Source organism: Monodelphis domestica, chromosome 7, assembly GCF_027887165.1.
Source record: "Monodelphis domestica isolate mMonDom1 chromosome 7, mMonDom1.pri, whole genome shotgun sequence".
Lineage (NCBI taxonomy): Eukaryota > Metazoa > Chordata > Mammalia > Didelphimorphia > Didelphidae > Monodelphis > Monodelphis domestica.
Genome location: NC_077233.1, coordinates 278,824,644 through 278,852,559, shown reverse-complemented (window position 1 = coordinate 278,852,559; position 27,916 = coordinate 278,824,644). Strand labels below are relative to the sequence as shown.

Genomic DNA, 27,916 nt, shown 5'->3' with positions numbered 1-27,916 from the left:
CACTGACCTATACACAGACTCTACTGTCTTCTGTGTTTACTCTGGGTTCTGGTTTCCAAGTAGTAAAGGAAAAGTCAATCAATAAGCATTTATTAAGCACATGTGGTTAAGCACTGGGGACAGAACTGAAAAACTCAAAACAGTCTCTTCCCTCAAAGAGCTCACATTCAACTTATTAAGCACCTACTGTGTGTCAGGCAATCTTTTAGGTAGATGCCACAAATATAAGCACAAGGGTGAAATAGTTTTTTGCCTTAGAATCATGGTGACTTCATGGTAGCCTATATTCTACTATATTCTAAAAACAAAGCAGTAAATTTTGTTTTTTCCTTAAGGATTTCCTTGACCCTGACCTCTAAGCTGCCTCAGGATCTTTTTGACTCTGCCTTTCACCTTGCCTTCTGAGTTACATTCTTCTTACATGTCATTCCTTTTTTGTCAGGCCAAGTTCAACTCTTGGTTCTGGGAAGGTTCCTGAACTGCCTGTCCAACAGCTCAAAGTTCAAGCATTCTAAAATTAAGCATAGTGGGTTCAAATCTGACCCAAGATACTTCCTAGTTGTATGACCCTGGGCCAGTCACTTAACCCCAACTGCTTAACTCTTACCACTCTTTGCCTTGGAACTGACATTTAGTATAGATTTTAAGGCAGACGGTAAGGGTTATTTAAAAAAAAATTTTTTAAGTCCTAGAATCTAGCCTCAGTCAGAGAAGGTTGATTCTCTGGGCAATATGATCTCAAAATTCAACCTATTAGCTGAGAAAGAATTTTTACTGAGTAGCCTTGGACATAACCTCTCAATGTGCCCCAAATTCAATAGTTCAAGATTCTGGGCTTCAGACTTTTCAGGTATAAGATGAAACTGGGATAAATGACCTCTGGAGTTCCTTCCAGCTTTAAAGCAATGATCCAATGTTCTATCCCTTCTCTGAATCTTTCCCAAGAATACTAGCCCTCCCTGATACTTTTGTGCTGATCTTTCTGCTGGACAGCTACGGCATTATTATCCTAAGTTATCTTCAATGGATTTGTAATGACTGACACAGATATTCTTTTCATTGGAGCAGATTGCAAGCCATCCATACCAAATCTGTATGATTCTTGCTCATATTCTCCCACAGTTCCTCTATTGTAGAGACTTACTTTCCTCTGGGCATTTTTACATCTGAAAACCAGTGCTACACTAGAGCTGTCTATCTGTCATCACTCACTACCTCCATTTCTGAATACTCTTTACTAAACTAGTATATAATGTTCTCTTAGAGAGGCAGGATGGGATAGTGAATAGAGAAGTCCTGAGTTCCAGTTCCACCTCTGACACACACTTCACAACTCTGGGCAAGTTTCAATCTCCCAGACAACTAAGACCATAAGTTGAAGGATCCCATCTGCATTGGCAGAAAAAGTACCTCACCAGGAACCCCCTACCGTGATGGACTAACAGGTTCAGTTCACCAAAATTAATTGCTTATTTATTTGTTAAGGGGGGAGGAGCGCAGCTGGGTGGCTCAGTGGATTGAGAGCTAGGGAGGTCCTAGGTTCAGATCTGGCCTCAGACACTTCCTAGCTGTGTGACCCTGGGCAAGTCACTTGACCCCCATTGCCTAGCTCTTTCCAGTCTTCTGCCCCAGAACCAATACACAGTATTGATTCTATGAGAGAAGGTAAGGGTTTTAAAATTTTTTTTTAATTTGTTAAGGGTTAGTCTTTTCTCTGCAGGCAGTGGTTGTGTCTTAACATTTATTCTGCATGAACTCCAGCTTCAATTTACTTTCTAGGCTGATTACACAGCATTCCTTTCCAACCACTCTGTGACCCAGCCAAACTGGCCTGCATGATATACACACACATTCTACCTCCTGCCCTCACCCCCCCCATTCCTGGAGTGCATCCTCACTTCTCCCTCCTAGAATTCCTAGCTCCCTTCAAGGCTCACTGAAGCACCATCTCCGAAGTCTGATGTCTCCCTGTGGACATTATTTTCTATTTGCATTTTACATATTCTGTATACATGTCATTCCCCTCCCACAGAATGTAAGCCACTTTTATAAAAATGTAAGCACTGTGAGGGCAGGGATTTTCTTTTATCTGCATCCTGTAGGGATTAAATTGGGGTTTTGACTAAGTAAGAGAGTTATAAATTCAATGTTGTGGTCGCTGAATTCAAAATATTATCCCTAAGCCAGAAAAAAAATGTTAGCAGCTTTTATTTATAACAAGGAAGAGAAAGAGTTGAAGTATGAAATGTAGGAGGGAAACAGGTAGAAGTTGCCTAGCCTACCCTAAGTGCTGATCCTATGAAATTCAGTTCATTCCCTGACAAAGTTCCAATCTCCACATGGAAGTCCAAGTCACTCACCAGCAAAACCAATGCAGGATCCAAGGAAAAGAGTCTCTCAACAGAACTAACATGAAATGGAGTGTCCCACTAAAGCACCAATGAGCTGAGACGGTCTCCTCGCAGAGCCACCAAGGCAGGAGTCTCTCCAACCAGAAGTTCTGACGGTGTCTTCAGCCAGGGTTCCACCAACACAGTCTCCTCCAAAGCCAAAGCAGGAATCTTCTCAACCAATCTCTCCAGATGCCAGGAAGGGAATGAATGCTAGACCATGTTGGTATCTTTTTACATCCCTTTTTACCAAGGTCACTTCCTGTCACCTCTCCTTCTTCACAGAAACCAATTTGCAGTCTTTCAATTTGCCTAGCACTGCCCAGGGGAGGGGGGCAGTGGCCTTTGGAGTTGTCACTCTAGTACTTACTTGTGAATTCTCATACTTAATGGTAAGTAGAGGTACTTTAAGTTCTTGACTTGATTAGCTAAAAAATAGGCGAGGGGAGAATTAATCCTCTCTTCACAATCCCCATCACTGAGCGAGCAGAGTAGTCGACCTAGAGCAGATACTTAATTTTTAAATGGGAATTCCCCAAAGAGCTGAGTAGAGGGCTGATACTCAACATACACCTGTTAAATGACTGCATTGGTCTTTCTGATAGGTTGCCCTAATAGTACAATGCAACAAAGAATTGATCCTCTGCTTGCAGCGTATTGGTGCTCAGTGAAGCCAGGGGTATAAACCAAGTGTGGAAAGGCCCCACTGCCTGGAGGAACTGTTCTCTGGAAGGAATCAGCCAAAGTAAAGTCCCAACGGTGGATGAGTGTTCTTCCAGCTCAGCAGCCTGATTTGAGGGGTGAAGCATGATTCCATCACCCCTTGGGCTTGAATCAACACACAGAAGAACCTGAAAGGATTCCCTACTTCCTGGACATATATATGATAGCTGCATTTCAAACTTAAGTGTCAGCCCCTGTAGAGCAGTCCCCATCTTCTCTGTTGTTTAGTCATGTCTGACTCGTCAAGACCTCATTTGAAAGATACTGGAGGGTTTGCCGGTTCCTTCTCCAGCTCATTTTACAGATGAGGAAACTGAGACAAACAGGATTAAGTGACTTGTCCAGAGTCACACAGTTAGGAAGTGTCCGAGGTCAGATTTGAACTCTTCCTGGCATCAGGCCCCGATCTCCACCCAGCTGCCCCCTACTCCGGCTCTACAAGTAACTTAGCTGTTGGACCACAGGGAAGTCGTTTTGTCTTTGGCTCTATTTGTTCATTTGTTTCTGTTTTTAAAGGAGGATCAAGCTACCTTCCAACTTTAGATTCAAGCTTCCAGCTCCCTGCTTTCAAGACGAAGGGCCCCCACGTCCTCACTGCAGACCCGAGGCTGGGAGAGTCAGTCCTCCGAAAAGCCGCAATTTAGCAGAGAGTGAGGAGTAGAGGCCAGGGTGGGGGAGAAGCCAGGAAGTCTGGGCTGTGTGTAGGTGAAAGGGGGGCATCTAGTCACCATCAAAGTATCCTTTGGTTTAGTTCAACTGTTTGCTGAGATGTTTCGTTCTTGGGGAGCCCACATTGGGCCCGGGCGGCTGAAGGGGATGTTGGGGAACGGAAGTGATCTCAAACCAAAGGCAGCCATTAAACGGAAAACCGAACCCATTCAGAGTGTGTAACTCCACAGCAAGGTGGCGGATCTAATAGACGTGGCGGTGCTCAGAGCCCCAAACACGGGCCTTCTCTCAGGAAGCCACACTTCCTGGAGTAGTGCAAGTCCTGGGCAGCGTGGCTCAGGGACTCTGCTGGCCTTCAGAACCTGCCGCGCATGCTCGGAAGATATCCGGGGTCAACACATCTCTGCCTTGAGCGCGGACTTGACTTTCCCCCTTTTGGCTCTCGGGCCTGGGAAGGGGAAAGCTACGAGTGCAGTTTCCCCTCAACGACAGCCTCCCTGAAATAAGTGCACGGGCTTCCTCGATGGCTTTAAAGGGACAACCATCACCGGGATGGATGCGTTCGGGCATCCTGCTTCTTCCGCTTTTTCTAGGATGTCAGGGTGTGGGGGAAGGCGGCGGCCCCACTATGTCCGGCAGGTGGCGCCGTTAGCACACAGGAGACATTTAGCACGCGGGGAATTCTTCCAGGCTAGGAACCTGGAGGAAGTGGCCCGGGAGGGCTGTAGAAGGGCTCCTTCCTTCTTGACCCCATTAGAATTCCTGTCTGTAAAGAGCGCTTTGCGCCACGTGCTCTGCTCTCCACGCCTCCGGGGTAGATAGTGCCAGTAGTTTCTCCCCATTTTATGGCTGATAAAAGGTGGGCCCCAATAGAAGGAGTAAAGCCCAGGTCAGGCCTTCTGTGGCCAAGAGCGGAGCTTTCCTTCTAATGGAGGCAGCCTGGGCTCCTCTCACTGAGCAGTGAAGGTGCCGCCCCTTGGGGAAGTGCGGTGGGCCGGATAATGGCCTCAGCGGCTGCCGGCTTATATTGCCTCCATGTTGCCTCTCTAGAAAGCGATGGCCAAGACCTGCAGCCCTTCCAGCTACTCCGGGTCCCCGCGGCGTCCGCTGGCAGGCGTGTTGTCCCCGCTGGCATCCAAGGGCAGCCCGAGGCTTTCAGTGTCTGCACCCAGTACTGGCACACGGGAAGGGCCGAACAAATGCTACGGATTCCCTGCCTGAAGAGGGGTGTAAAGAGCTAGATCCGTCCCCGGAGGGTCTGGGCGGAGAAGAGAAAAAGGGAGGATGAGAGTATAGAGCCCTGCAGGAGGCCCTAGGCTGCCCTGGCCATTGTTCCCCATGGACGGTGGAGTCCGGGTGGTCTCGAGGGTCCCCTCCGGCCCTCAGCCTGGGATCACGGGGCGAGCAGAGCGGTGAGGCCAGCGGCCTCTGCGTCCTTCGCAGCTCACACTACTCCCTCCTTAGGACCAGGGGGGCTTTGGGCAGAATCAGTGCTTCAGGAAACGGCCTCTTTCCAGCACCACGTATGCTCCGACCTGGAAGAGTGCGGAGATGCAGAGGAGGCGTTCTCCCTTGGTGCAGGCGATCCTCTGGAGGGGCCGATTCCCCGGAGATGGGAGAACCAGGCTGGAGCCGGAGAAGGGACGCCTGGCCTCGATTCTGCTGACCGGCAGGACACAGCAGCCGTCTTCGCCCCGCTTGGGATCCCAGGAGTCTAAGACCCCCTCCGAGGGTCCAGCCAGAGATGGCTTTCTGCCTCTGAGGGAACGGGGCCTTGGCACAGCCTGGGTCAGGCCCCCTGAACAGGCCACCCAAATGGAAGGTATTTTTCCGGAGGAAAAGCGAGGGGGGTGTCCTGGGGCCCCAGGGAGTGAAGGGCTTTCTGCGTGGTCGCCTCATCCTGTCTCAGAAGCCCAAGGCCTGGAACTCAGGGCCATCCTCCGGTCCTCTTCCCTCTCACCTTCCCCACAGGGCTTGCAGGAACGGTACTCTTGGCCATGGGACGGGAACCTAAAGGGGACCTCGTTTTAGCAGGGCGTAAAGTGGAAGAAGGGACCGAGATCAGGGAACAGCCAGAAGGCACTTGAGAGGCAAAGAGAATGCAAAGCACTTAAGGACACACAGTGGGCTCCGACTGCTCGTTCATGTCCACTGCGGTGGGCTATGGGGTCACCAACAGGGCAGCCGGGAACCTAAGTAATCTGGGGGGCCTCTAAAAAAGTGGGACAAACGTGCCGTTTGGTTCTGCTCGCCCCACTCCTTCCTACTGCAGGCCAGCCTGACCCAGGCAGAAAACGGGCCATTTGCTCTGAGGGGAGCTGCTGGCTTCCTGAAGCGTCCCAGGCCCCTCACCTTGCCCAGGCTGCTTCCTTCTCTCTTCCTCCAGGAAGAGGCTGGGAAGACTTCCTCAAAGCAGGGAAATGGAAGGGGCATATGAGGAGAGTCACAGAGACGCAGCTGAGCTCTCAGAGCTTTGCTGGAACCAGGAGAAACGTCAGGGAATGGTTGGGGCCTTCCAACCAACAGGCTCTGCCAGCAGCAGAAACCCAGACCCCGGAGGGACTCCCTCTGGTTCCAACAGCGGCTCTGCTCGCCCCGCATCCCAGAAGGGCAGGAGAGGGAGGTCTCCCCACCCTCCGAGCAGGCAGAAGGACAAACACCAGGAACAGCCCTTGACCACAAACCCGTTGGGGACAGGACGGGGATATAACAAGAACAAAGCGGCCGTGGGAGAAGGCCGCCCCTCCCAGGCCTGTCCTCTCTGGTGATGAACCTATTGGAGGAAGGGCCCGGGACAGCCCACCATCCATGGGGATTGTGACTTCCTCCTCACCCTCCTCCCGTCCAGACGACAAAAACCCACCAGCGGGAGGCTTGACTTGTTGGGCCTTTATGGGTACACCAAATTCTGTCAACAAATCACAGGGTTATCATCTACCACTAGTTGGGGCAGCCTCGGCCTGGATGGGGTGGGGGCAGGCGATGGCACTGCCTGGCCCTGGACACAAACTTCAGGAAGTTGGCCCAATCCCAAAAGGCACGAGCAGACGTGCTGCCCTTCCTGGCGTGAGCCAAGCATCGGCTTGTCTTAAAGCCCAAGTGTGACGGCAGGGAAGGAGAAGATGGGCATTGAGAGGCCGCATGTGGCCTGGGGGTAGCCAGACACTTCCTGACTCGAGTCTCTCCTTCCAGAGTCTGCGGTAGGAGATGCCGAGCCACTTCCTCTCCGATGGGAAAGCTCCAGGCTTCTAGTTCTTCCTCGGGACGTTGCAAGGGAAAAAACTGCCACCGGCCCGGCCCACAATCCCCACCCCAGCAACGTGACTCCAGGCCTGGAGGTCCTCCGTGTCCCTTTAAGGAGCGAGGCTCCTGGGGGGCGGAGAGCGCTTGCTGTCCAGGATTGCCTTCCAGTCGTCCGTCCAGGAGTGGAGCCTGCGGTTGGGTGGCTGCAGCTGGAGGTGCTTGTTGTGGCAGGCAGTGAAGAGGATGTGCTCCCAGCTGGGGTTCGGCTCTGCCCCTGGGGATTAGGGAGAAGGCAAAGGAGCTTCGTGAGAGGCCCCAGGACCCCCGGTACTCTGGCGGGCCATGGGCCGAAGCCCACCCGACACCAGCTCGCCCCGGCTCCCTTCTCTGAACACCGAGTCACCGTGCACAGCACTGGCCCATCTGCCCCAGTTCAGAGGAATGCCCAGTGGGCGAGCCTTTCTCCACTGCTGCTGGGCAGGGGCTCATCCCTGCCTCCCTGGCACTGAATGGGCTGCCTGACCGCCTCCCTGCTAGGCCTTCCCTCCTGGCAGAGGCTCTGCCTCACTGCCTGCCATGCCTCCCTCTTCCTTGCCGCCTCCTGAAATGATGGGACCCCCTTTTGGAGTCATCGAGGTCAGGGACTCTTACTTTGGAGTTCTCCCCCCACTGGGGTCTGGAGATGCGTTTCAGAGGGACTGAGAATGCGGATGGAGAGGAAAAGGGGCAGCTTTAGTTTCAGTCACCCCTCACTGAAATTCAGCATCCTCTCCATTATGTCAAAACACTATTCTGAGAAAGGAACTAAAGGCTCCACCAGACTGCCGCTGTCACACACACACACACACACACTCACACTCACACTCACACACACACACACACACTCACACACACGCTGTCACACTCACACACTGTCACACACTCACACTCACACACATACACACTCACACACACTGTCTCACACACTAACACACACTCACACACATGCTGTCACACTCACACACACTGTCACACACTCACACACACTGTCACACACTCACACACACACTGTCACACACACACATACACACACAAGGATCAAGAACCCCCCATCTTGGCCAACCCTACTTATTTTACAGATTAAAAAATTAAGGCCTAGAAGGGTTAAATGATTTGCTCAGGGTCGCACAATGACTGTTATTGCTAAAGCCGGAGTCTTAGGGTAGCTAGGTAGTGGCAGCCTGGAGTTGGGAGGACCTGGGTTCAAATCTGACCTCAGCTATCTCCTAGCTATGTGGCCCTGGGCACGTCACTTGACCCCCATTGTCTCGCTCTCTACTGACACTACCTTATGATGTCGTTATTATTATTATATTCTTACTAATGTTGAGGATCAACTCTAAGACAGAAGGCAAAGGTTTCTTAAAAAACCTGGGTGTCCTCCCCGCTGATCCTTTCTGTCATCCTACGCAGAATGTAAGGGTCGTCTTCCCAATAGGGTAATTGTTCCTGGCATTGCGGGCTGGAATCGGAGATGGAATCTGACCTTCCCGCTTTACAAGCAAGGAAACTAGGACGACTTGCTCGAGGTCACAGGCTATTTTCTGAGCCTGGATTTGAACCTGGGTCTGCTAAATCCAAGTTGAATGCTTGGCTTACACCCGGCTGCCACACAAAAACCGGAGGACAAGGACCACATCTCCTCCGCTGCACCTGACACACTGGAAGGGATGGAAGCCTACAAGAAGACAAGGAGAGGAAGCAGCCCCGCCGTAAGCCCGGGCTTCCGAACCCCAGAGGCCCTCTCTCTTCTCACCTGTTATATCCGGCCGGTCGTCTATGAGGAGGTCTGCGGAGACCACCGTCTTATCCTGGGTGAGCACGATCTTCTCCAGGAACTCCGGACCAAAATGCTTCTCGACCCAGGCATACTAGAACGCAAGCAAGAAGAAAGGAGAAGCCCCGCCCCCCTCGTGTCGATTACCGAGGGCCAGGAGGGGCCAACAGACACGGTCCAGGGAGGCAGAAGCTGGGAGCCTTTTGTGAAGCCGGAGCCCCGCGCTCTGGCGACCGCATCACCCAGGAGCTCTCGGAAAGGAGGCCAGTCGCTCCCTCCCCCTCCCATGGAGCTAGGCATGCAGGCGTCGTGGGGGCTCTAAAGGAGGCCCCGGCGCCAACTCATCCTGGACAAGGTTGGCGCTCGGGTCAGCCGCCCGATCGAGGTGCCGAACCCAGAGCCACCGAGTGGGGGGAAAGGCCATTGTGAGCAGCAGCCCACGCCTTACCTTCTCATAAGGACAGAACTTGTAGTTCCTGATGGGGCTTGTGCAGATGAACACGTCTGTGCTGTAGAGAGAGAGGAGACAGCAAAGGAAAGCTGTGAGCCGTGACTAGCCAGACTAGCCTTTCCCCTTCACTCTGCTTCCCAGTGTTGCAAGGAAATGGCTCCTTCCTGCCTCTGTAGTCTCCCGTCTAGGGATGCTTGCAGTCATTTCACACTGTTCCCTCGCACACCATCTTGACACTCTGCCTTTGCAAAGGCTGTGCCCCACACCTGGCGTGCCTTCCCTCTTCACTCCTATCTCTTGGAACTCTGAGCATCCTTCAGATTTCAGCTCAAGTGGCCATCTCCTTTATGATTAAGGACACTTGGTACACGAATAGAGGCGATGTAGTTAAGCAGACTTAATATTTTGACAACTATAAGCTAAAGTTGGAGGGGGTGGGGACCACCCAAAAATATGTATGAGGGAACCCCAGATGTCTTCCCAAACTACTGAAATGGAATCAAACGTCAATATCAGAATATTCTCCAGGCGTGAGAGAGGAGAAAATCCCCGCAAATGGAATATAGATTTCGTTCCGTTGGAATTCTTGCGTGGACGTTAAATCGAACGGCTGCTAGGAAAACACAAGGAGCCAAGAGAAGGCAGAGAAAAGGGCCCCAGAAGCCCTCGTGAGCCAGTCGGCAGCAGGGAAGCAGGGTGCAGGGGAGGAAGGAAGTGCAGGAGGCTCCACTCTGAGCAGGAAGACAAACTTACTTTTCTAAGCGGACCATCTGTTTCAGAGCTTCCACGGCCCCTGGTAGAGGTTCAAGTTCAATGAAGAAATTCTTTGACTCCCAAATGCTGATGGCTTTCTCCTGGGAGGGGAAGAGAAGCCAGTTATTGCTGAGGGCCCCCAGCTCGTCTCCTCTCTTACCCACACCAGAACTGCTTTGAAAACAAATCTCAGTCATCTGAGCCTTCATCTCAGGGGACCAAAGACATGCGCTAGTGTGAAGATGGCAGGGCCAACTTTGCAGCTCTTCCATCCAAGCAAAGCACAGTATTTAGGTTTGAATATCAAATTGATGCTGGTTCTAAGTCACCTCCTAGGGAAGAGCCACAGTCTTGGCACAGTCCCATGGGGGGGGGGGCACAGAGGGATGGGTAGAGTGGGACTGGTCCTGGAGAGGGCCCCAAAGACTCTCTGAGTGATAAAGGGGTCCTGGACTCACAGTAACCTAGTGGCAGGGCAGAAACTCGAAGCACATCTCCATGGGTTTGCCAGAACAATGATGATGACGCAAAACCAAAGAGCCTGGTCTTAGATCCTCTTCATGGCGGATCTAGTCTTCTGGCCTTTCAAATACAGCCTGAAAGCCCAGTGGCACAGTGTGAAGAGTTTGGGGGTGAAGTAAACCCCAGTTCTGACTACAACCTCAAGTATATCACCTCTCTTTAGCCGCATTTGTAGCATGAAGCAGGGTAGACCAGATGGATGCTTATGGTCCCTTCCAGCTGAAAATCTATGATCCAATGGTAACAGAAAATGAACAAAAGTGTGTTTCCGTCAAAAGTTTCTGCTTTCCAGAACCAGGAGAACATTGTACACAGAAACTGAAACACTGTGGAATGATCAAATAGAATTGACTTTGCTATGAGAGAGAACTGTAGGGGTAGAAACGCAGAAGAAAAGCCTGTGGCTTATCCCTTGTATTTTATATGGGTATAGGATTTGTGCTTTTGGTTTTAAAAGATTACTCTATTACCAAAATGAATAATATGGAAAAAAAGGTTTTGCTTTCCCCTTGATGCTACCATAAACTGTCACCCGTCTCTGTTATTTTGTAAGGACAAGGCAAGGCGCCTACTCAGACTTAAAAGCTAAGTATAAAAAACTTTGAAGTGACAAGCTGTAGATGTCTAAGTCTGGAAGAGGGCGTCCCTATCTACCAGTTGTAAGAACGGTCACAACCTCTTCTTTCATTTTTCCTTTACCCAACCCAACGGTCTCCTCAATGCCCTTCGATGCAAAATCTGCTTTCGGAAAAACACCTGCTACTCCCTCTCTTATTCAGGGATTCCAGGGCTTGAGGAATTTGTCATTTCGTCAGTGGGGGCACTTTTATGCACATCTTAATCCCTACTCTTTCCTAGCTATGCTGTTACCAAAAAGATTCATCATTATGAGCCTCTCTAAATTAGGTCGACTAATTCTTATACAAGAGACAAACATTCCACCGCTATATCCATACTAGAAACCTTTCCAGCTTGGGAAGATTTACCAGGATTTGTCATTCATAGGCATTAGTCTTCAGCTATCCAGGGTCATTGCCATGCCTCAGAAAGGCACAGAGGAAGAGTGTAGATAAACTCATTCATGAAACTGAAAGTGCCCAATAAGGCTAATTGTCCCAATATCACCCAACTAGTTTAAGGGGACAAAAGAGATGAAGATAATTCACCCATCGTTTCCCCCTAACTTATCACCTGGCCTATCTATAGGTTCTTTTCCTGCTGCCCACAAACATGCCCCAAACATCTCCTCAAGCTACATGCTCTATTTTTCTTCCCTTTCTCAATTTCTTAATAAAAACTTTCTATCCTAGTTGCCTCCACTTTCCTCTCCTTGTTCAGTTTTTAACCTCAGGGGATGTGGTCTTATCAACTGAAACCCCTTCCCTAAAGATACAATATTCTCTCTTCTTTGGGTGTGTCTAATCCACTTTATTTTCAAATAGCTTTTTGGGGTACATTCTGAGTTTCCAGTTGTCTCCATCCTTCCCAATCCTGCATTACAGAAGACCAACATTTGATATACATATAGAGATATATGTGGAACCGTATGGTACATACTTCGATATGTCCGTTGTTCCTGGGGTGGATGGAATTTTCCTGCCTAAGTCCTTCACAGTTGATCACATTACTCAAACACTTACTCATTCAGTTACTCTTTGACCAATGTTGCTATTACCATAGACAATGTTCTCTTGGTTCCGCTCGTCTCCATGTTTCCTAAAACCAACATGTGCATCGCTTCTTAGAGCACAGTAGTATTCCATTACAATCACATAGCACAACTTATTCAGCCATTTCACCATGAATGGGCATCCCCTCACGTTCCAATTTGCCACCACAATGAGAGTGCTGTAAATATTCTAGAACATAGAAGTCCTTTTCCTTTGTCCCTGAGAAACAGAACTAATAGTAGTACTGCCGAGTCAAAGAGTATACATACACAGCGCTACCACTCTGGGCATAATTCCAAACTGCTCCCCAAAAAGGTTGGATCAATTCACAGTTCTAACTCGACTGTTAGTGACCCAATTTTTCCACATTCCCTCCAACATGTCATTTTCCCCTTGTATCATTTTCTTCTCATTGATATCAAATCAGTGACTAAAACATTTTAAAAGAAAACAACTGAAAGATTCAAGAATTCTGATGAATGCAGTAACCAATCACAACTCCAAAAGACTGATAATGAATTCTCCTTCCTTATTCTTGGCAGAGATGGGTTAGAAGTGCAGAATCAGATAAACATTGTTAGATATGGACAGCCTGTGAATACCTATTAGTTATAATGATGGACTTTTAATCTGGGGGGAAGAAGAAAGGGTATTGTATGCATATTGATTTGATAAGTAAAATGGTACTTCAAAGTTGTTTTAATTTGCATTTTTCTCATCAATCTTGATTTAAGCACTTTCATATGACTATAGAGATTTTCCAAAAATAGATTATTCTTATTCTTTGGTCATTTTTCAATTGAAGAACAATTTCTATTCTTATCAATTTGATGTCATTTTCTAAATATTTCAGAAATGAGATATTGGTTATAAAAATTACCCTCACCCCAATTTTCTGCTTTCCTTATAATCTTGGCTACATTGGTTTTATTTGTACAAACCCTTTTTAATCTAATTAATTAAAATCACTCATTTTCCATCCCATAATGCTTTCTATCTCATATATTCACAAATTCTTCTCTTATTTATAAATCTTATAGGTAATACGTTCCATGCTCTTCTAATTACTTATGATGGCTCCATTTATATCTAGAACATATAATTAGTAAATTGTATAAGATGTTGGTATATGCCTAATTTCTGCCAAACTGCTTTATACTTTTCTCAGCAATATTTACCAAATAGTAGTTCTTATTCAAAAAGGCTTAGATTTTTATGTTTATCAAACACAAGGTTACTATAATCATTTATTATTATGTATTAAATGCCTACTGTATTTCACTGATCGGCACCATTCTATTTCTCAGCCAGGACCAGATAATTTTGAAAACTACTATTAATTCGTTTGCTATTCTTGACTTTTGTTATTCTGAATGAATATTGTTATTATTTGGTCTAGCTCAATAAAATAATTTTTGGTAGTTTAATTGAGATGGAACTGATTACGCAGTTTAGTTTAGATAGAACTTTCATTTTTATTATATTAACTCAATCCACCCACAATTACTATTTCTTCAATTATTTAAATCTGATTTTATTTGTAGAAAAAATATTTTATAATCATGCTTATATAATTCCTGGGTTTGTCTTGGTAAGCATTTTATATTATCTGGTTATTTTAAATGAAATATATCTTACTATTTCTTCCTGCAAGGCTTTGTTCATGATACACATAAATGTTGATATTTTTCTTATATTTCAAATTTAACATAATAGTTCCTCCCCAAAAAATTTTCCTGTGCTCTCTTCTGTTTGCTTATTTACTAATTCATTAGTGCTCCTTTACTCCCAACTCTTTTTAGTATCACTATCACTATTCCCAAGCTTCTACACATACAATCCCTCTTTTTTTCCTCCTCTCCCAAAATTAAAAGTCCACCACTATAACAAATAGGTATTTTCAGATTGCCCATATCTGAAAATGTTTATCTGATTCGGGAAGGAAATATAATTTCTCAGTCTTTTGGAGTTGTTCTTCAATCTTTCACGGTTGTTTTCTTTTAAAATGTTTAAGTCACCAAATAAACTGTTCTCCCAGGTGGCACAATGGATAGAGTGCCAAGCCTGGGGTCAAAAAGTCCTGAGTTCAAATTCAGACAGCCATTTATGAATTAGCTGTATGAATCAAGTCACTTAACCTTATTTGACTTGGTTTCCCCAACTGTAAAATGAGCTAGAAAAGAAAATAGCAAATCACTCCAAATTCTTTGCCAAGAAATTCTCAAATGCGATCACAAAGAGTTGGACATAACTGAACCACAACAAAAGTTCCATTAATTTCACTGTCTTAGCTCACATCTTAAGTCTATCATCCCTTTGCCAGGATGGGGTAGCTTGCTTCATCTTCCGTCTTTCAGTCCTCTAGAATTATATGTAGTGAGTCATTTCATTGATCAGAGTTCTTAAATGTTGTTGTTACTAATATAAATTCTTCTCCTTATTCTACTCACTTTACTCAGCATTAGTCCTCCCTTTTTTCCTGCACCATAATGTTAAATTCATATACAGTAATTTTGTTCAGCTACTTCCCAATTAATGAGCACCCCCTTGATTTTCAGTTCTTTGAACTAATAAAAAGAGCTTCCATAAATATTTTTGCACAAATAGATCCTTTTCCTCTTGCTTTGATCTCTTTAGAATGCATGCCTAGTAGTGGTATCCCAGGTCAAAGAGTATATAATTGGGTAACTTTATTTTTAGTTCCAAATTGTTTTCAAGAATACAGATTCCAGGGGCAGCTGGGTAGCTCGGTGGATTGAGAGCCAGGCCCAGAGACGGGAGGTCCTAGGTTCAAGTCTGGCTTCAGATACTTCCCAGCTATGTGACCCTGGGCAAGTCACTTTACCTCCATTGTCTAGCCCTTAAAGGTCTTCTGCCTTGGAACCAATACACAGTATTGATTCTAAGATGGAAAGTAAGAGTTACTTAAAAAAAAAAAAAAAGAATACAGATTCAGGGGGCAGCTGGGTGGCTCAGTGGATTGAGAATCAGGCCTAGAGACGGGAGGTCCTAGGTTCAAATCTGACCTCAGACACTTCCCAGCTGTGTGACCCTGGGCAAGTCCCTCGACCCCCATGGCCTAGCCCTTACCACTCTTCTGCCTTTATTGACTCCAAGACGAAAGGTTTTTTTGCCATTTTTGCCAACCTGGTAAGTAAATGGTGGGACCTGAAGTTGTTTAATTTTCATTTTTCTAATTATTAATGATTTGGAGCATTTTTCACATAAGTTGTCAATAGCTTGATTTGAGAATTACCTGTTCATAGCTTTTGACCAATCTATGCGAGATGGGCCATCATTCTTTTTTTGTTGTTGTTTAACCCTTACCTTCTGTCTAAGCCAGAAAAGCGGTAAGGGCTAAGCAATGGGGTTAAGTCACTTTCCCAGGGTCGCACAGCAATGGAAGAGTCTGGCGTCAGATTTTAATTTAGGACCTCCCCTCTCTAGGTCTGGCTCTCAATTCACTGAGCCACCCAGCTGCCCCCAGCTGTCATTCTTATACTCCTAAATCAGTTTTTTAAATATCTTAGATACCAGATTTTTAACAGAGAAACTTGCTGTAAAGATTATTTTCCCAGTTAACTTGTTTCTTTCTGATTTTAACTGCACTGATTTTATCTGTAAAGAAACCTTTACACTTATATAATCATAATTGCCTATTTTAAGAGATTTCCCTTATCTATAGTTATGAAAGTTATTTCCTTTCCTGTTCTTCTATTTGTTTATAATGTGAACTTGGTTCTAACCCATGTATCTGTTTTGAAGCTTATTGTAGTATATGAGACGATGATTTAAGTTTAATTTCCATAAGGACAAATTCCAATTTTCCCAGCAGTTTTTGTTGAACAGTGCATCTTTACCCCAATCATCAGGTCTGTGGATTTAATGAGTAGTACTTTACTATGTTCAAATGCTGCTAGATGCTAATTTATCTGATCTGTTCCACTGACCACTCCTCTATTTTTTACCTTGCACCAAGTCGTTTTGGTGAATACTATTTGGAGGTAAGAGTTAGGGGTCTGGCGCGGTGGCGTCCTTCTTTCATCACCTCCCCGAGGTCCTGAATGTTTTGTTTCACCATATCAATGCCATTATCTAGGCATCGAATCTATAAGTCAAAGTAAGACTGTCATTTTTATTACGTTGGCCTGGACCAATCAGGGCCAACAAAGAGGTCTCGAATGATTTAAACCTGCCTTTACCTCCAAGAGTGATTTGTGGTTATAGTAATGCAACTGCTGTGTGTGTATGTGTGTGTTGTTATGCTGGTATATAGACTCTCAGCATCCCTTAGCCAGCAAGCATTATTTGCCAAAAGGAAAGAGATGGTAGCCAAACATAAGACTATGTTAGAATATAAACGAGTCCGTAAAAATCTTATTAATAATGATATTAAACAAACTGTAAGCAGTATCATCTCATAAAGCAGAAAGAAGCAATGGAAGGTAAAACCAGCTGAAAGAAAGTTCTGCCAGATATCCAAACAAGCAAAGTCATTCCACGGATATCCAAGGATGGAAATGGAAAAGGCCTAGAGAAAGAAGAAAAATGGAGAAGATGTGCAAAAACCATTTCCACCGATTTTTTCGCCCTCGGACACCTTGGTTCCTGAAGTGCTGACAGAGGAAGCAGAAACGGCGCCAAGGGAATAAATGAAGTTTTCCAGACTGTATGCGATTTAGGTAGAGATCATGGGAAGGAATATACAGTTGGGAGGGCCCTGCAGAACTAACGCGCAAGGTATCTGGAGGAGGAGACACTATCAAATGTGTGGAACAAAACTGAAACCTTGTTATCCCTAAAAAAGGTGACTGAAAAATGCCCAGCTCTCAAGCAGCACGTCTACTCTCTTGCTTCTAACGGAATCTTTACGTGGGTCATCTACAAATGGCAACAGGCAGCCTTTCACAAGCTATATTCAACAACATGCGCATGTTTACCATTTCACAACTGACTGAAAGATAGAGAGAAGCAGAAACCTCAGGATGCTTACTCGTCATTGATCCCAACAAGGAACATCCAACTTGTCAGACAAAAAAGCAGTGGTACCCGATAGCACGACTCACAGTCAGGAGTCCTTGGAGGGTCCAATAGCATGCTTCGGACTCCTCTGATGACAAATATCAGGTGAAGCAATGTTTGCTCACCAGAAGTATCCGCTGCAGTGAGGAAGAAGATCCAGGGCGGAGTCCTGGGGAGTAGAAGAACTTCCTGTGAGTGGGAAGTCCTGTGTGTGGATTACACTGTACGGACTTCATCAAGTCCCAGGATGCTGCAGAGCCTGCTGAAAAAGAGCTGTAATCACTCAATGGAGTTTGTTAGGTCCGTCCACATGAGAAAGACCCAGGAGAAGAAGCACGTCTGTTGGCCAGGTTTCAAGGAGCCGCTGAATGAGTTTGTCCAGCAGTCTGTTTATCTGAGAGAGACCAGACAAATGGATGATGAGGCGGGCCCACGGCTGAAAAGGAAGAGGAAAGAGGGCTGGGCGGCTCTGGAGAAAGGGCAAAGCACTTTTACTGATCTCCAGCATCTCCAGGAGAGCCAAGGCCTACCTTTTCAATACAAATATTGTACTGGTAATGTCGTAGAGCCGTGAGAGCTGGTACTCAGAACTAAAGACAAACATCACAAAGAAGGCAACGAAGAGCTGCCTAGTAGGTCTGAGCAGGTTTTAACATACAAGCAACAAAGAGCTCTGAAGTCAAGAAGTAAAGGATGTCCTTAAGGAATAGTATGTCGGAAAAAGATGGTAGGCAGAAACGGTCCACTGGAACCCTTTGATGTGCAGAGAACATGAGGAACATGTTGGGTGGACTCTGTGGTTAAACTTTGACTGGGCTGAGCCATAAGGCAGAAGGAACTGTCAAACTGATGAAACCAAACATCCATGTGAGCATTGAGTGAATTTTTCAAGAATCCAACATACTGCCTGATTCTTCTTTCTAATCCGCTCTCCTGCCTGTCCCTGAAGAGCTGGTCCTATTCCCATCCATTACCAGCCTCACACTTTTTCATTTTTGTCTTTACTAAGAAAGGAGTGGAAAAACCTGATGAATACCAGAAATCTGTGATTGAGACAGTCTGCTCTGACTCCTGTCCCCCATTCTTCACCAGTCCCCGAGTCCCTTATACTTTAAACTTCTTCTGGTCTACCTTTCCCTTTCCCGGACCTACTTATATTCCTATTGAGTATAACTTATTTCTACTCTGAATTGTATGCACATGTAAGTGTGTCTGTGTGTGTGGGGGGGTGTATTCGAACCTTTAAGAGGCAGCTAGTGGCACAGTAAACTTACTGGTTATGGGACCTTGGCCAAGTTACTTGTTTGCCTTGGTTTCCTCAACTGTAAAATGAGAAGAAGAATAGCACCTACCTCCCTGGATTGTTGTGAAGATCAAATGAAGTATCTATAGAGCACTTAGCATAATACCTGGCATATGATAGGCGCCATATAAGTGCTTATTCCCTTCCTCTCTTCCTATGGCTCTGATAAAAGTGAAGTGACAAGCTATCCACTTCCCGCATGCCTTCGTGTCAGTATGCTCTTACCAAATACACCATTGATGTAAAATGGCAAGGTCTTCCTACTTTTTCCTAATTTCTTTCCCAAAATATTCCTTTCCCTCCTCTTTTGTTTCCTTTCTTAAACCAACAAAACAGAACAAAAGTCAGGCCCTGGGTTTTATTATTTAACATCTTTATTATTTATTATACAATATTGTGTTGTTATAATTATACATTTATCTATTTAATATCCTTAAAGATACTAAGATTCTGAAGGGACATGATTTCCATTGTCTCCTCATCCTCCTTAAGTGGTTCAAGAACTTCATCATAGTTTAACCCCTTTCCAGTTGTTCAAATGTATTTCTCTTTCTAGATTTCTCATCTCCAGTGTTTGAATTTCAAAATGTCTATTTGCTCTGGTCTTTCCATCAGGAATGCTTGCTTGGAAGTCCTCTACTCTAGTAACAATACATTTTTTTCCACATTGTAGGAAATGTTATGGAAGGGTGGACTACTTTTTATTGTCACGTTTTATTTTTTCTCTTGGAATTTCCTTTTCCAAGGTTTCCTCTCCTTTTCTAAGTACATGCAGCATAGTCTTGCATGATACTGAGAATGGTTGATATTTTGAACTCTTTTTCTTTCTTACACAGTATATTTTTTTTTCTTTAAGTTGGAGGCTCTAATTTTTGGCTATGAGATTACCAGTATTTTCAGTTTGGAATTTTAGGAGATGACCCATAGCTTCTTTCTATTTTCACTGTTTCCTGTAATTCTAATAAGTCTAGTCAGTTTTCTTTCGAGTTTTTCTGGCTTCGTGGTATCCAGCTTTTTTTGTTTGATTTTGGTTTCCAAGGAATCCATGGTTTTCAATGATTTTTAAAGTATCTCTACTAGACCCTTTTTCCTGGTCAGTCTTTTTTAAATAGTAGATACTTTACCTTTTCTTATACTTGACCTTCATTTGGCCTTGTTCTAATATTTGTTTTCTCATAGAATAATTGAATATTGATTGCTCCACCTCATTTTTCAAAGCTACAACTTGGGTAAAGTTTTCAAGCTATTGAGTCTTCTTTCAATGTTTTTCCTTCAGAAGTGTAATTCTGTTTTAAGAATCTCTTGCTTACTTTTTTTTCTAGGTCTTGTGGCCAAACCATTTTCCTCCTTCTGAGACCCAATTTATAGAAGCTGTGTTTTCTTCTTGTTGTTGTTCTTGTTTTTGTTCTTCTTCTTCTTCTTCCCCTCCTCCTCCTCCTCCTCCTCCTCCTTCTTCTTCTTGGTTTATCCCTTGGGTTTCCTTGGTTAAGGCAAGTATTTCTTTATTGTTTGGTGTTTTCTTCTATTTATTTGCATCTTTAGCCTCAGGCACTCTGCTCTGGCACTGTTGGATACACTGCATCTTCTGATTTGGTCCAGTCCTCTAGGTGGTTCGGGGGCTTCAAGATCCAATGGAGGGGGCAGCTGGGTAGCTCAGTGGATTGAGAGCCAGGCCTAGAGATGGGAGGTCTTAGGTTCAAATCTGACCTCAGACACTTCCCAGCTGTGTGACCCTGGGCAAGTCACTTGACCCCCATTGCCTAGCCCTTACCACTCTTCTGCCTTGGAGCTAATACACAATATTGACTCCAAGACAGAAGTTAAGGGTTTAAAAAAAAAAGTAGTTAGTATTAGAGCCTTCCCTTTGACTCAATTCTTGTTTTCTGTCTCAGTTTCTTGGTGGTTCACGATGGATTCTGGCATTGGCTATTCTATCTCCTTCTGGCAGAATTCCTAACTGTATATGGGTATATACAATACCAATTGGCTTATACAATACCAAAAGTCTTATTCAAATAAACCTCTATCTGTGTCCTGCTAGACCCCAACGGGCTATCAGAAATAATGCTATTCTCAAGTTTCCTCTATGGTTCACCTGACAATAGTGTCCAGGGCTCTGTCCTAGCCCTGTCTCCTGCTTCAAAGATTGTCTCCATGGGCAGTGGTCCGTGAGGGATGCTCTGTGTCTATCTTCTCTTCTGCCAGGATCTGGCTTTAGGCCCCTAATTGCTACACAGTGCTCTGGCCTACAACTCTGCCCCTTCGCTGCAGAGTATTGGAGGTTCCAGATCAGTTTGAGGGAAATTGTGCTGACTTCCCTGGCACTCTAATCCCTGCTTCCTCTAGCTTCTTATTAACTTCCCAGAGTTTGCACTGACTTCTCTCATTCAAGCCCTCTCTCTGTCCTTTGAAAGTTTTTGAATTAAATTATATTTGTGTCAGTTTCCCAGCATCCCCTCTCCCCCTTCTTGCAAACTTCAAGTCATTTTTTGTGCACTTCTGGATGGGATGGAAGAACTTACTTCTGCTTATTTTCAGATTCATTTTTGGTCTTTCTGGGGTCCTTTTGAGATATTTGCTGGGGTCTATGTGGAAAAGCTGAGCTTCTCTATGTTCCTTCATATCTCTATCTGCAGAGGCAAGTAAGTGATGCATCAGACAGAATGCTGAATCTAACTTCAAGTAGATCTGAGTTAAAATCCCACCTCAGACACTTATGCACACTGCTTGCCACAGATTCTTCAACTATAAAATAGAGATAATAAATTTATCGGAGGGATATTGTGAAGAGAATCAAATGAGATATTTGTAAAGTGCTTAGCACAGTCAGTGTCTGGCACAGAGTAGGCATTTAGTAAATTCATGCTTCCTTTCCTTTCCATGCACATTTACAATATATATATTGTATATATATATATATATATATATATATATATATATATGCATATACATACATATATATGTATATGCATAAATATAAAGGCCTTTTTTTCCGTCTTCATTCTGATGGATCCCTCTATTGCATCTGTTAAATGGGATAACAGCATTTGTAATCAAGCCTCATATCTCCCCTCTCCAAACAATCTTCAATCAGCACTCAAAAGGTTCTAAAGTCTGAGCATACCATCTTCTTCCTTAAAAAATAACTTTCACTGGGAGCTGCCAGTGGCATGAAGTACAAACAAGTATGTTAATGTTTAACATAGTTGCTGTTCCTCACTCCTGTCTCTGTTCCTCTCAAACCTGTCCCCATGCCGGAAATTCACACCATTTCCCCCTCTGTCACTTACCCTCACACTTCTGGCATCCCCTCCCACACAGCCCTTTGCCTGATCTCTTGCCTCTCTATCCACTCTGTCTGAGATTATCTGATGTTTACTTTGTATATATTTTGTATTTACTTAGATACAAACACATTGTTTTTCCTGATAGAACTTTAGCTCCTCAAGGGCGGGGATGATTTCATTTTGGCTTATGAAATTCAATTACTAGGTGGCTCAAGGAAGAGAGAGCCAGGCCTAGAGATGAGGGGTCTGAGGCTCAAATACAACCTCAGATACTTCTTAGCTGTGACTTAACCCCGACTGCATAGCCCTTACCACTCATCTGCCTTAGAACTGAAACTTATATAAAATAAAGGGATGAGGGTTTTTTAAAAGAGAGAGACAGAGACAGAGACAGAGAGAATAAAGGAAGTTAGGAGCAGCTTAGAAAACACTTCCCAGCTGTGTAACTCTGGGCAAGTCACTTAAACCCAACTAGCCCCTACCAATCTTTTGCCTAGGATCAGACACGTAGTATCAGTTCTAAGACAGAAGGTAAAGGTTTTAATTTTTTTAGTCTCTTACTACAATTTTTCTAATAAGGCGCAAGTATCATCCTTTTATTTCTAAATGCATCCCATTTCCAGGGTAAACCTATCGTGTGAAAAGCACCAGATGTTTGTTCTGTGTACTCATTCAATTTTAAACATAGCCAAAGTGTTCTTTCCCTTCTTTCCCCAGTTTAAGCTGTCTGAATAGCATTAGGTCTACACTGCTGCTTTATAATAAAGAATTTTTTTCCGTTTACCCCTTCATTTTACAGTGGAAGAAATGAGGCCCAGAGAAGGGAAAGTGACTAGCCAAAAGATGATGCAGGTACTAAGTAAGAGGGCTAGCTTTAGGGATAAGAACTAGACCAGAGATCAGCAAACTAAAGCTTAGGGACTTATTTCTGTATACCTGCTTTTCCGTTTTAAAAAGGCAAAGTCATTCCAGACTCTAATGACCCCTCCTCCTTGACCCCAGGGCTAGACAATAGGAAAATTGGGTGAATTTAGAACCAAAAAGCCAAATCTAAAGATGAGTCATTAATGATCTGTCATTAGTCAATGGGGAAGGAGGACTCCAGTAGAATGACTTGGGAATGCATTAAATTTACAGATGGCACAAAGCATCAGATCCAAGAACCAGGATAAAAAAAAATTCTTGCTAGGCCAAAGACCCTGAGCAGAATCTAATCAAATGAAACGTAATAATAATAATAAGCATAAAGCTGTCGCAGTGATTCAAAATCCTACTTCACAAATACCCAAGATGGATAGGGATGGCTAGAAAACAGTTCATCAGATAAAGAATCTGGATTTTCGTTGACTATAAGCTCCCTTTGTTATTGTTTCCTACCTCCAAACTTTTGGGGCAGCTACGTGGTACAGTGGCTAGAGAGCTGGCCCTGGAGTCAGGAGGACTGCAGTTCAAATTGGCCTCACCTACTAGCTGAGTGACCTTGGGGAAGTAATTTAACCCTTGTTGTCTGTTTCCTCAGCTGTTAAGTGAGCTGGAGAAGGAAATGGTAAACTACTCTAGGAACTTTCCAAGAAAACCTCAAATGAAGTCACAAAGAGTTGGACACAACTGAAAACAACTCAACAACCAAAAAGCTCAATAGGAGACAAGAGCACAATGTGGAAGTCAAAAAAACTACTATAATCCTGATTTGGGGTCCTAACTCATTATTTCAACCATGTGGGTTACTCCCAATATAGAAATCCCTTCCAGTGGCACAGATGAGAAATCTACCTAAACCTTAAAATCTTAGCAGGCTTGCTGGGGTGCTGAAAAGTTGAGTCATTTGTTCATGGTCACCCAGTTGCTATGTAGCAGCAGGCAAATCTCTTCTATCACTAAGCCATGATCCTCTCCAATGTAATCTTAGGCTGTATTGAAAAAGTCATAGGAGGGACAACTAGAAATAGAAGATCCTGGGTTCAAATCTAACCTCAGATACTTCCTATCTTATGACCCTGTGCAAGTCACTTAACCTGTTGGTCTAGGCCTCGTCCTTCTGCCTTAGAGTTCTTACACAAGGTCCAGGTGATAACAGTTCCACTCAGCTGCTTTATTTAGACCATATCTGGAATATTACTTTCCGTTCTAGGCATCACATTTCTAGAAAGGGCAGCAATGGGCTGGGAAACATCTAGAAGAGGGCCAAAGGGATCATGAAGGGCCTTGAGATCATGCTCTATAGGTTCACTGGTTGAAGGAACCAAGAATGCTTAGGTGAGAATGATGACTGTCTTCAAGTATCTAAAGCACTAGTATGTGGAAGGGACATTAGATTTATACAAAAGGCCAGAACTAGGAGAAATGTGTAAAATTTTCAAAAAGGCAAATTTAGGCTTGCTGTAAGGAAACGCTCCGAACGAAGAGCATATCCAAAAGGGCAGTCAGTTGTCTCAGGATGGAATGGGTTCCCTTTCACTAGAGGTCTTCAAACAAAGGTTGGATGGCCATTTGTCAGGCATACTATAGAGAAAATGATTGTCCAAGCACAGGTTGGCCCAGAAGCATTTTAAGATCCCGTCCAACGTAGATTCTGTGATCCATACAAGTGAGGATTTGATATGACATAGAGATGGCCACATATCTGACGGCTCCTGACTGAACTTAATCTCCTATCACTGGATGCTTTTTTTCCCACAAAATTACTCTGTCTCCACTGGACATGATGACTGTCCTCATATCTCTAGATTGCTTGCTCAAAAGATATACTTCCTCATCTAAAGATATCTGTATTTGAATAGATATACACTAAGATGACTATATAAGGCTAAGAGAAGTTATAATAAGTTTTAGGAGTATTAGTACTCATGTTATTATTAAAGTATTATTACCATTTTCTCTAGAAGTTGGTGTTGTTTTTTTAAACCCTCACCTTCCATCTTAGAATCAATACCATATATTGGTTCTAAGGTAGAAAAGTGGTAAGGGCTAGGCCATGGGAGTTAAGTGACTTGCCCAGGGTCACACAGCTGGGACGTGTCTGAGGCCACATCTGAACCTAGGACTTCCCATCTCTAGGTCTGGCTCTCAATCCACTGAGCCACCCAGCTGCCCCCTAGAAGTAAGTTTTTTAATAGAGGAAACAGTATGAGTATTAGTTTCATTAACTTGGAAATTAATTCACAATTTCCCTAAAACTCCTAACCTAACCAAACCAAACAAGTATGGAACTGTTACCCAGGTAATTTGTTTTTATTTCTAACTTGTTAATAGGTTTAGAGGACTGACTAGTAATGAACAGGATGTTCTCCTTGAAGTGAGATGGACTTGAATTCAAGACAGTAACTTAACTTCTCAGTCCTCTAAGTAACTTTAATTGCAGAGATGACCCACCAGCATTGATGGGAAGAGTTTCCTCACTCAAGAAACTACCTACCACAAAAATCACAAAGTCAGTCACTCTCTGTAATACGTTCATAAAAAATTTTTGATAAATTAGTTGGTTAGTTTTGGTGAACTCCTTTATTTGTTGTTTTTTTTTTATTATAAGAAATGATGATCTTGGAGAGGGAGGGGAAAACTTAGGAATGAGTGTGCTATAAAAACAAAACGATATCAATAGCATTCCTTTGAAATATGTAATTATTTTTAAATAGGCTCATCAAGCTACTAGGAAGGAAAAAGAAGCCTTTTAAGTAAGAAAGAACAATATGAAGTAATCATTCAATCTCTAACACTCTGGGAAACTCACTGCAATATATTATACCTTACCTCTCCAAATTTAGAGTTTTACCAAGAGTAATCATTTTTTAACTCTTCTTAAAAAAAAAAATCCTAACTTAGAAAATAGGAAGTATTACATTTAAATTATTCTTTCCCTTCTATATATGTATTTGCATTTGTGTTCTTAATTGGGAAAAAAACAAAATAATCTGATCAGTCCTTCAAAAAGGCTATGGGAAAAAGGCTAACCTTCTCCACTCAAAATCAGTGATTCCCTATTGTATTACTCAGTAAAATGAAAAGTTAGGTTCAAATTCTCTCTCACAATCTGAAATCACCTTTCCTTTTCAAGTTTACCCCCTTTTGTGCCATATTCTATATTTTGACCTAACTGGATTGCTTAAAGTCCCCCCCCCCCCCCCCCCAGCATACACGATGCTTTGTAGTCTCCAGAATAACGTCACTCCAGCAACCTTCCGGCCAAATTACACACTCAAGATTAAAGACTACATAAAAGTCTTATCTTGGAGAAAGTCTTCCATCATCTCCCTTTCTTTTAATTCAGTAATGAATTTTTACCCCAAAGACCTCCCAGTGGCATTTTGTCCCTCTTTTATGCATTTGCAGAATGAACATTCCCTGGGGGCATCCCAGTACAAGCTGGGAAGAGAATTTCTTGAAAAGGAAAAAAAGAGTCAGAGGGCTGTGTTTGAATCTTGACTAGTGACCCTGGCCAGGATATTTAACATCACCAAGCCTCAAACTCATCATCTATAAAATGAGAGGATTTATAAAACTAATGAAGTAGGACAAACTCTCCTACTGTTAAACAATTTAAATAATTTAACTTTTACATGCTTAACTGTTTTCAGAGGGTGTACTGGCATGGCAGAAAGGCTTTTTTGTAAAGTGTCTGTCAAAATAAAACCCAACTTTTTGAATGATGGAATAGATGATGTCCTAAGATTTCTTTCGGCTCTAAAGTCTACAATCCCAATTTGAACTGAAAATGTAAGTGAAGAGAACTGAGAAGCCCCAGAGAAGATAACAGATTTGTCTATGATCAATAAAGCTAGAGAGAGAAATTGAAAACAATCAGTGTCGGAGCTGAAAGTCACCATCGAGATCAGCTATTCCAAACCCAAAAAGGGAAAACTGAAGCCCAGAAGAAAGCAACTTGTTAACTGATGACTGAGCCCTACTTTCCTCATGTGTCAAAAGGAAAAGATTCTTTTCCTATTTTCCTCATTGAGTTGATATAGTAAAGGGATAGAAGCACTAACAGAATACTGTGGATGCACTAGACCAAAAAAAAAAAAAATGAACCAACTCTATCACTAAATCTATCACTACTTTGACAAGCTACTTCTTCCTTCTTGGCTTCAGTTTCTCTCTGTAATTGACAAGGTTAATTTTTCCCTCTTTCACACTTATTAACTGTGTGACTTCTATAAGCTTTTTTCCCTACCTGTAAAATGTGAATAAATATCTCATAGGATTGTTGGAAGGATCAAATAAGATAATGTACGTACAAATATGTGCCCATCACCATCATCATAAAGCGTTAGAACTAAACCTTCCTACACAGAAAAGGGCTGTTTCAGAAAGGTGAGGGTCAGACTCACACTCAACTCAGGAATTATTATTATTATCATATGAGAATTGAGCCCTTCCAGCAGTTAAGTGATGTTTCTGAAAGGCAAGGGGACTCACTCAGCTCAGGTTTATTAACATTATTATTATTAGTGAGGATTGAGCCCATCTCGCACAGAAAAGGGATATATTGGAAAAGCAGAAGGACTCGTTCAGCTGAAGTTTCATCATTATTATTTGTCAAGATTGAGCCCTTCCCGCCCAGGACAGAGATGCATCATCAGTGAGGCAGCGGGACTCACAGTCAGTTCGGGTCTCAGTTGTCCATACTGTTCTGAAACCCAGAAGCCCCTCCGGTCCTCCAGAGCGACGTAAGGTTTGTCCGGGTACCTGGCCCTGAACTTCTTCAGGAAGCCGCCTTCGAAGTCCGCCAGCACCCCATCCATGTCCACGAGCACCCGCAGGGACCTGCCCCGCGCCAGGTTGCGGGAGGAGGAGGAGGGCCGAGTCTCCGGGATGCCGCGGGGGCCCCGAGCCTTGGCCCAGCCGAGAGACCGGCCAAACCGAATCATGGCCCCCAAGAAATGCCCGCGGGTCCCAGCTCAGCAGCATAAGCCCCCGGGCCGTCCGGCAGCTCGGGCCTCAGGGCTAAAACGGGAAGGGTTTCTTCTCCTCCTCCCGGTTCCTCGGGCTTTTCTTCTCCTTCTCCTTCTTCCCTTTTTTCTCTCTTAGCTGCCCCTCCCTCCCTGGGCCCACTCAAGGTCATGATCCC

General features: G+C 44.2%; 1 protein-coding gene across 1 annotated transcript; it reads right to left on the bottom strand.

The window, feature by feature from the left end:
- Nucleotides 1-6,656: 6,656 nt before the first annotated feature.
- NT5M (5',3'-nucleotidase, mitochondrial) lies at nucleotides 6,657-27,716 on the bottom strand. Its single transcript, XM_001362455.4, has 5 exons — nucleotides 27,447-27,716; nucleotides 10,046-10,146; nucleotides 9,290-9,350; nucleotides 8,821-8,935; nucleotides 6,657-7,299 (listed from the first exon to the last, which is right to left on the bottom strand). The coding sequence occupies exons 1-5, from the start codon at nucleotides 27,714-27,716 to the stop codon at nucleotides 7,136-7,138; spliced, it is 711 nt and encodes a 236-aa protein (XP_001362492.1). The 3' UTR covers nucleotides 6,657-7,135.
- Between the last annotated feature and the right edge of the window lie 200 nt (nucleotides 27,717-27,916).

Excerpts from the sequence above, each read along its gene's own strand:
- NT5M (XM_001362455.4), bottom strand. The coding sequence starts at position 27,716 with ATGATTCGGTTTGGCCGGTCTCTCGGCTGGGCCAAGGCTCGGGGCCCC. Across the intron at positions 10,147-27,446 it reads AACTGAGACCCGAACTGACT|GAGAAAGCCATCAGCATTTG; the intron begins GTGAGTCCCGCT and ends TTCCCCTCCCAG. Across the intron at positions 8,936-9,289 it reads AGTTCTGTCCTTATGAGAAG|TATGCCTGGGTCGAGAAGCA; the intron begins GTAAGGCGTGGG and ends CTTGCGTTCTAG.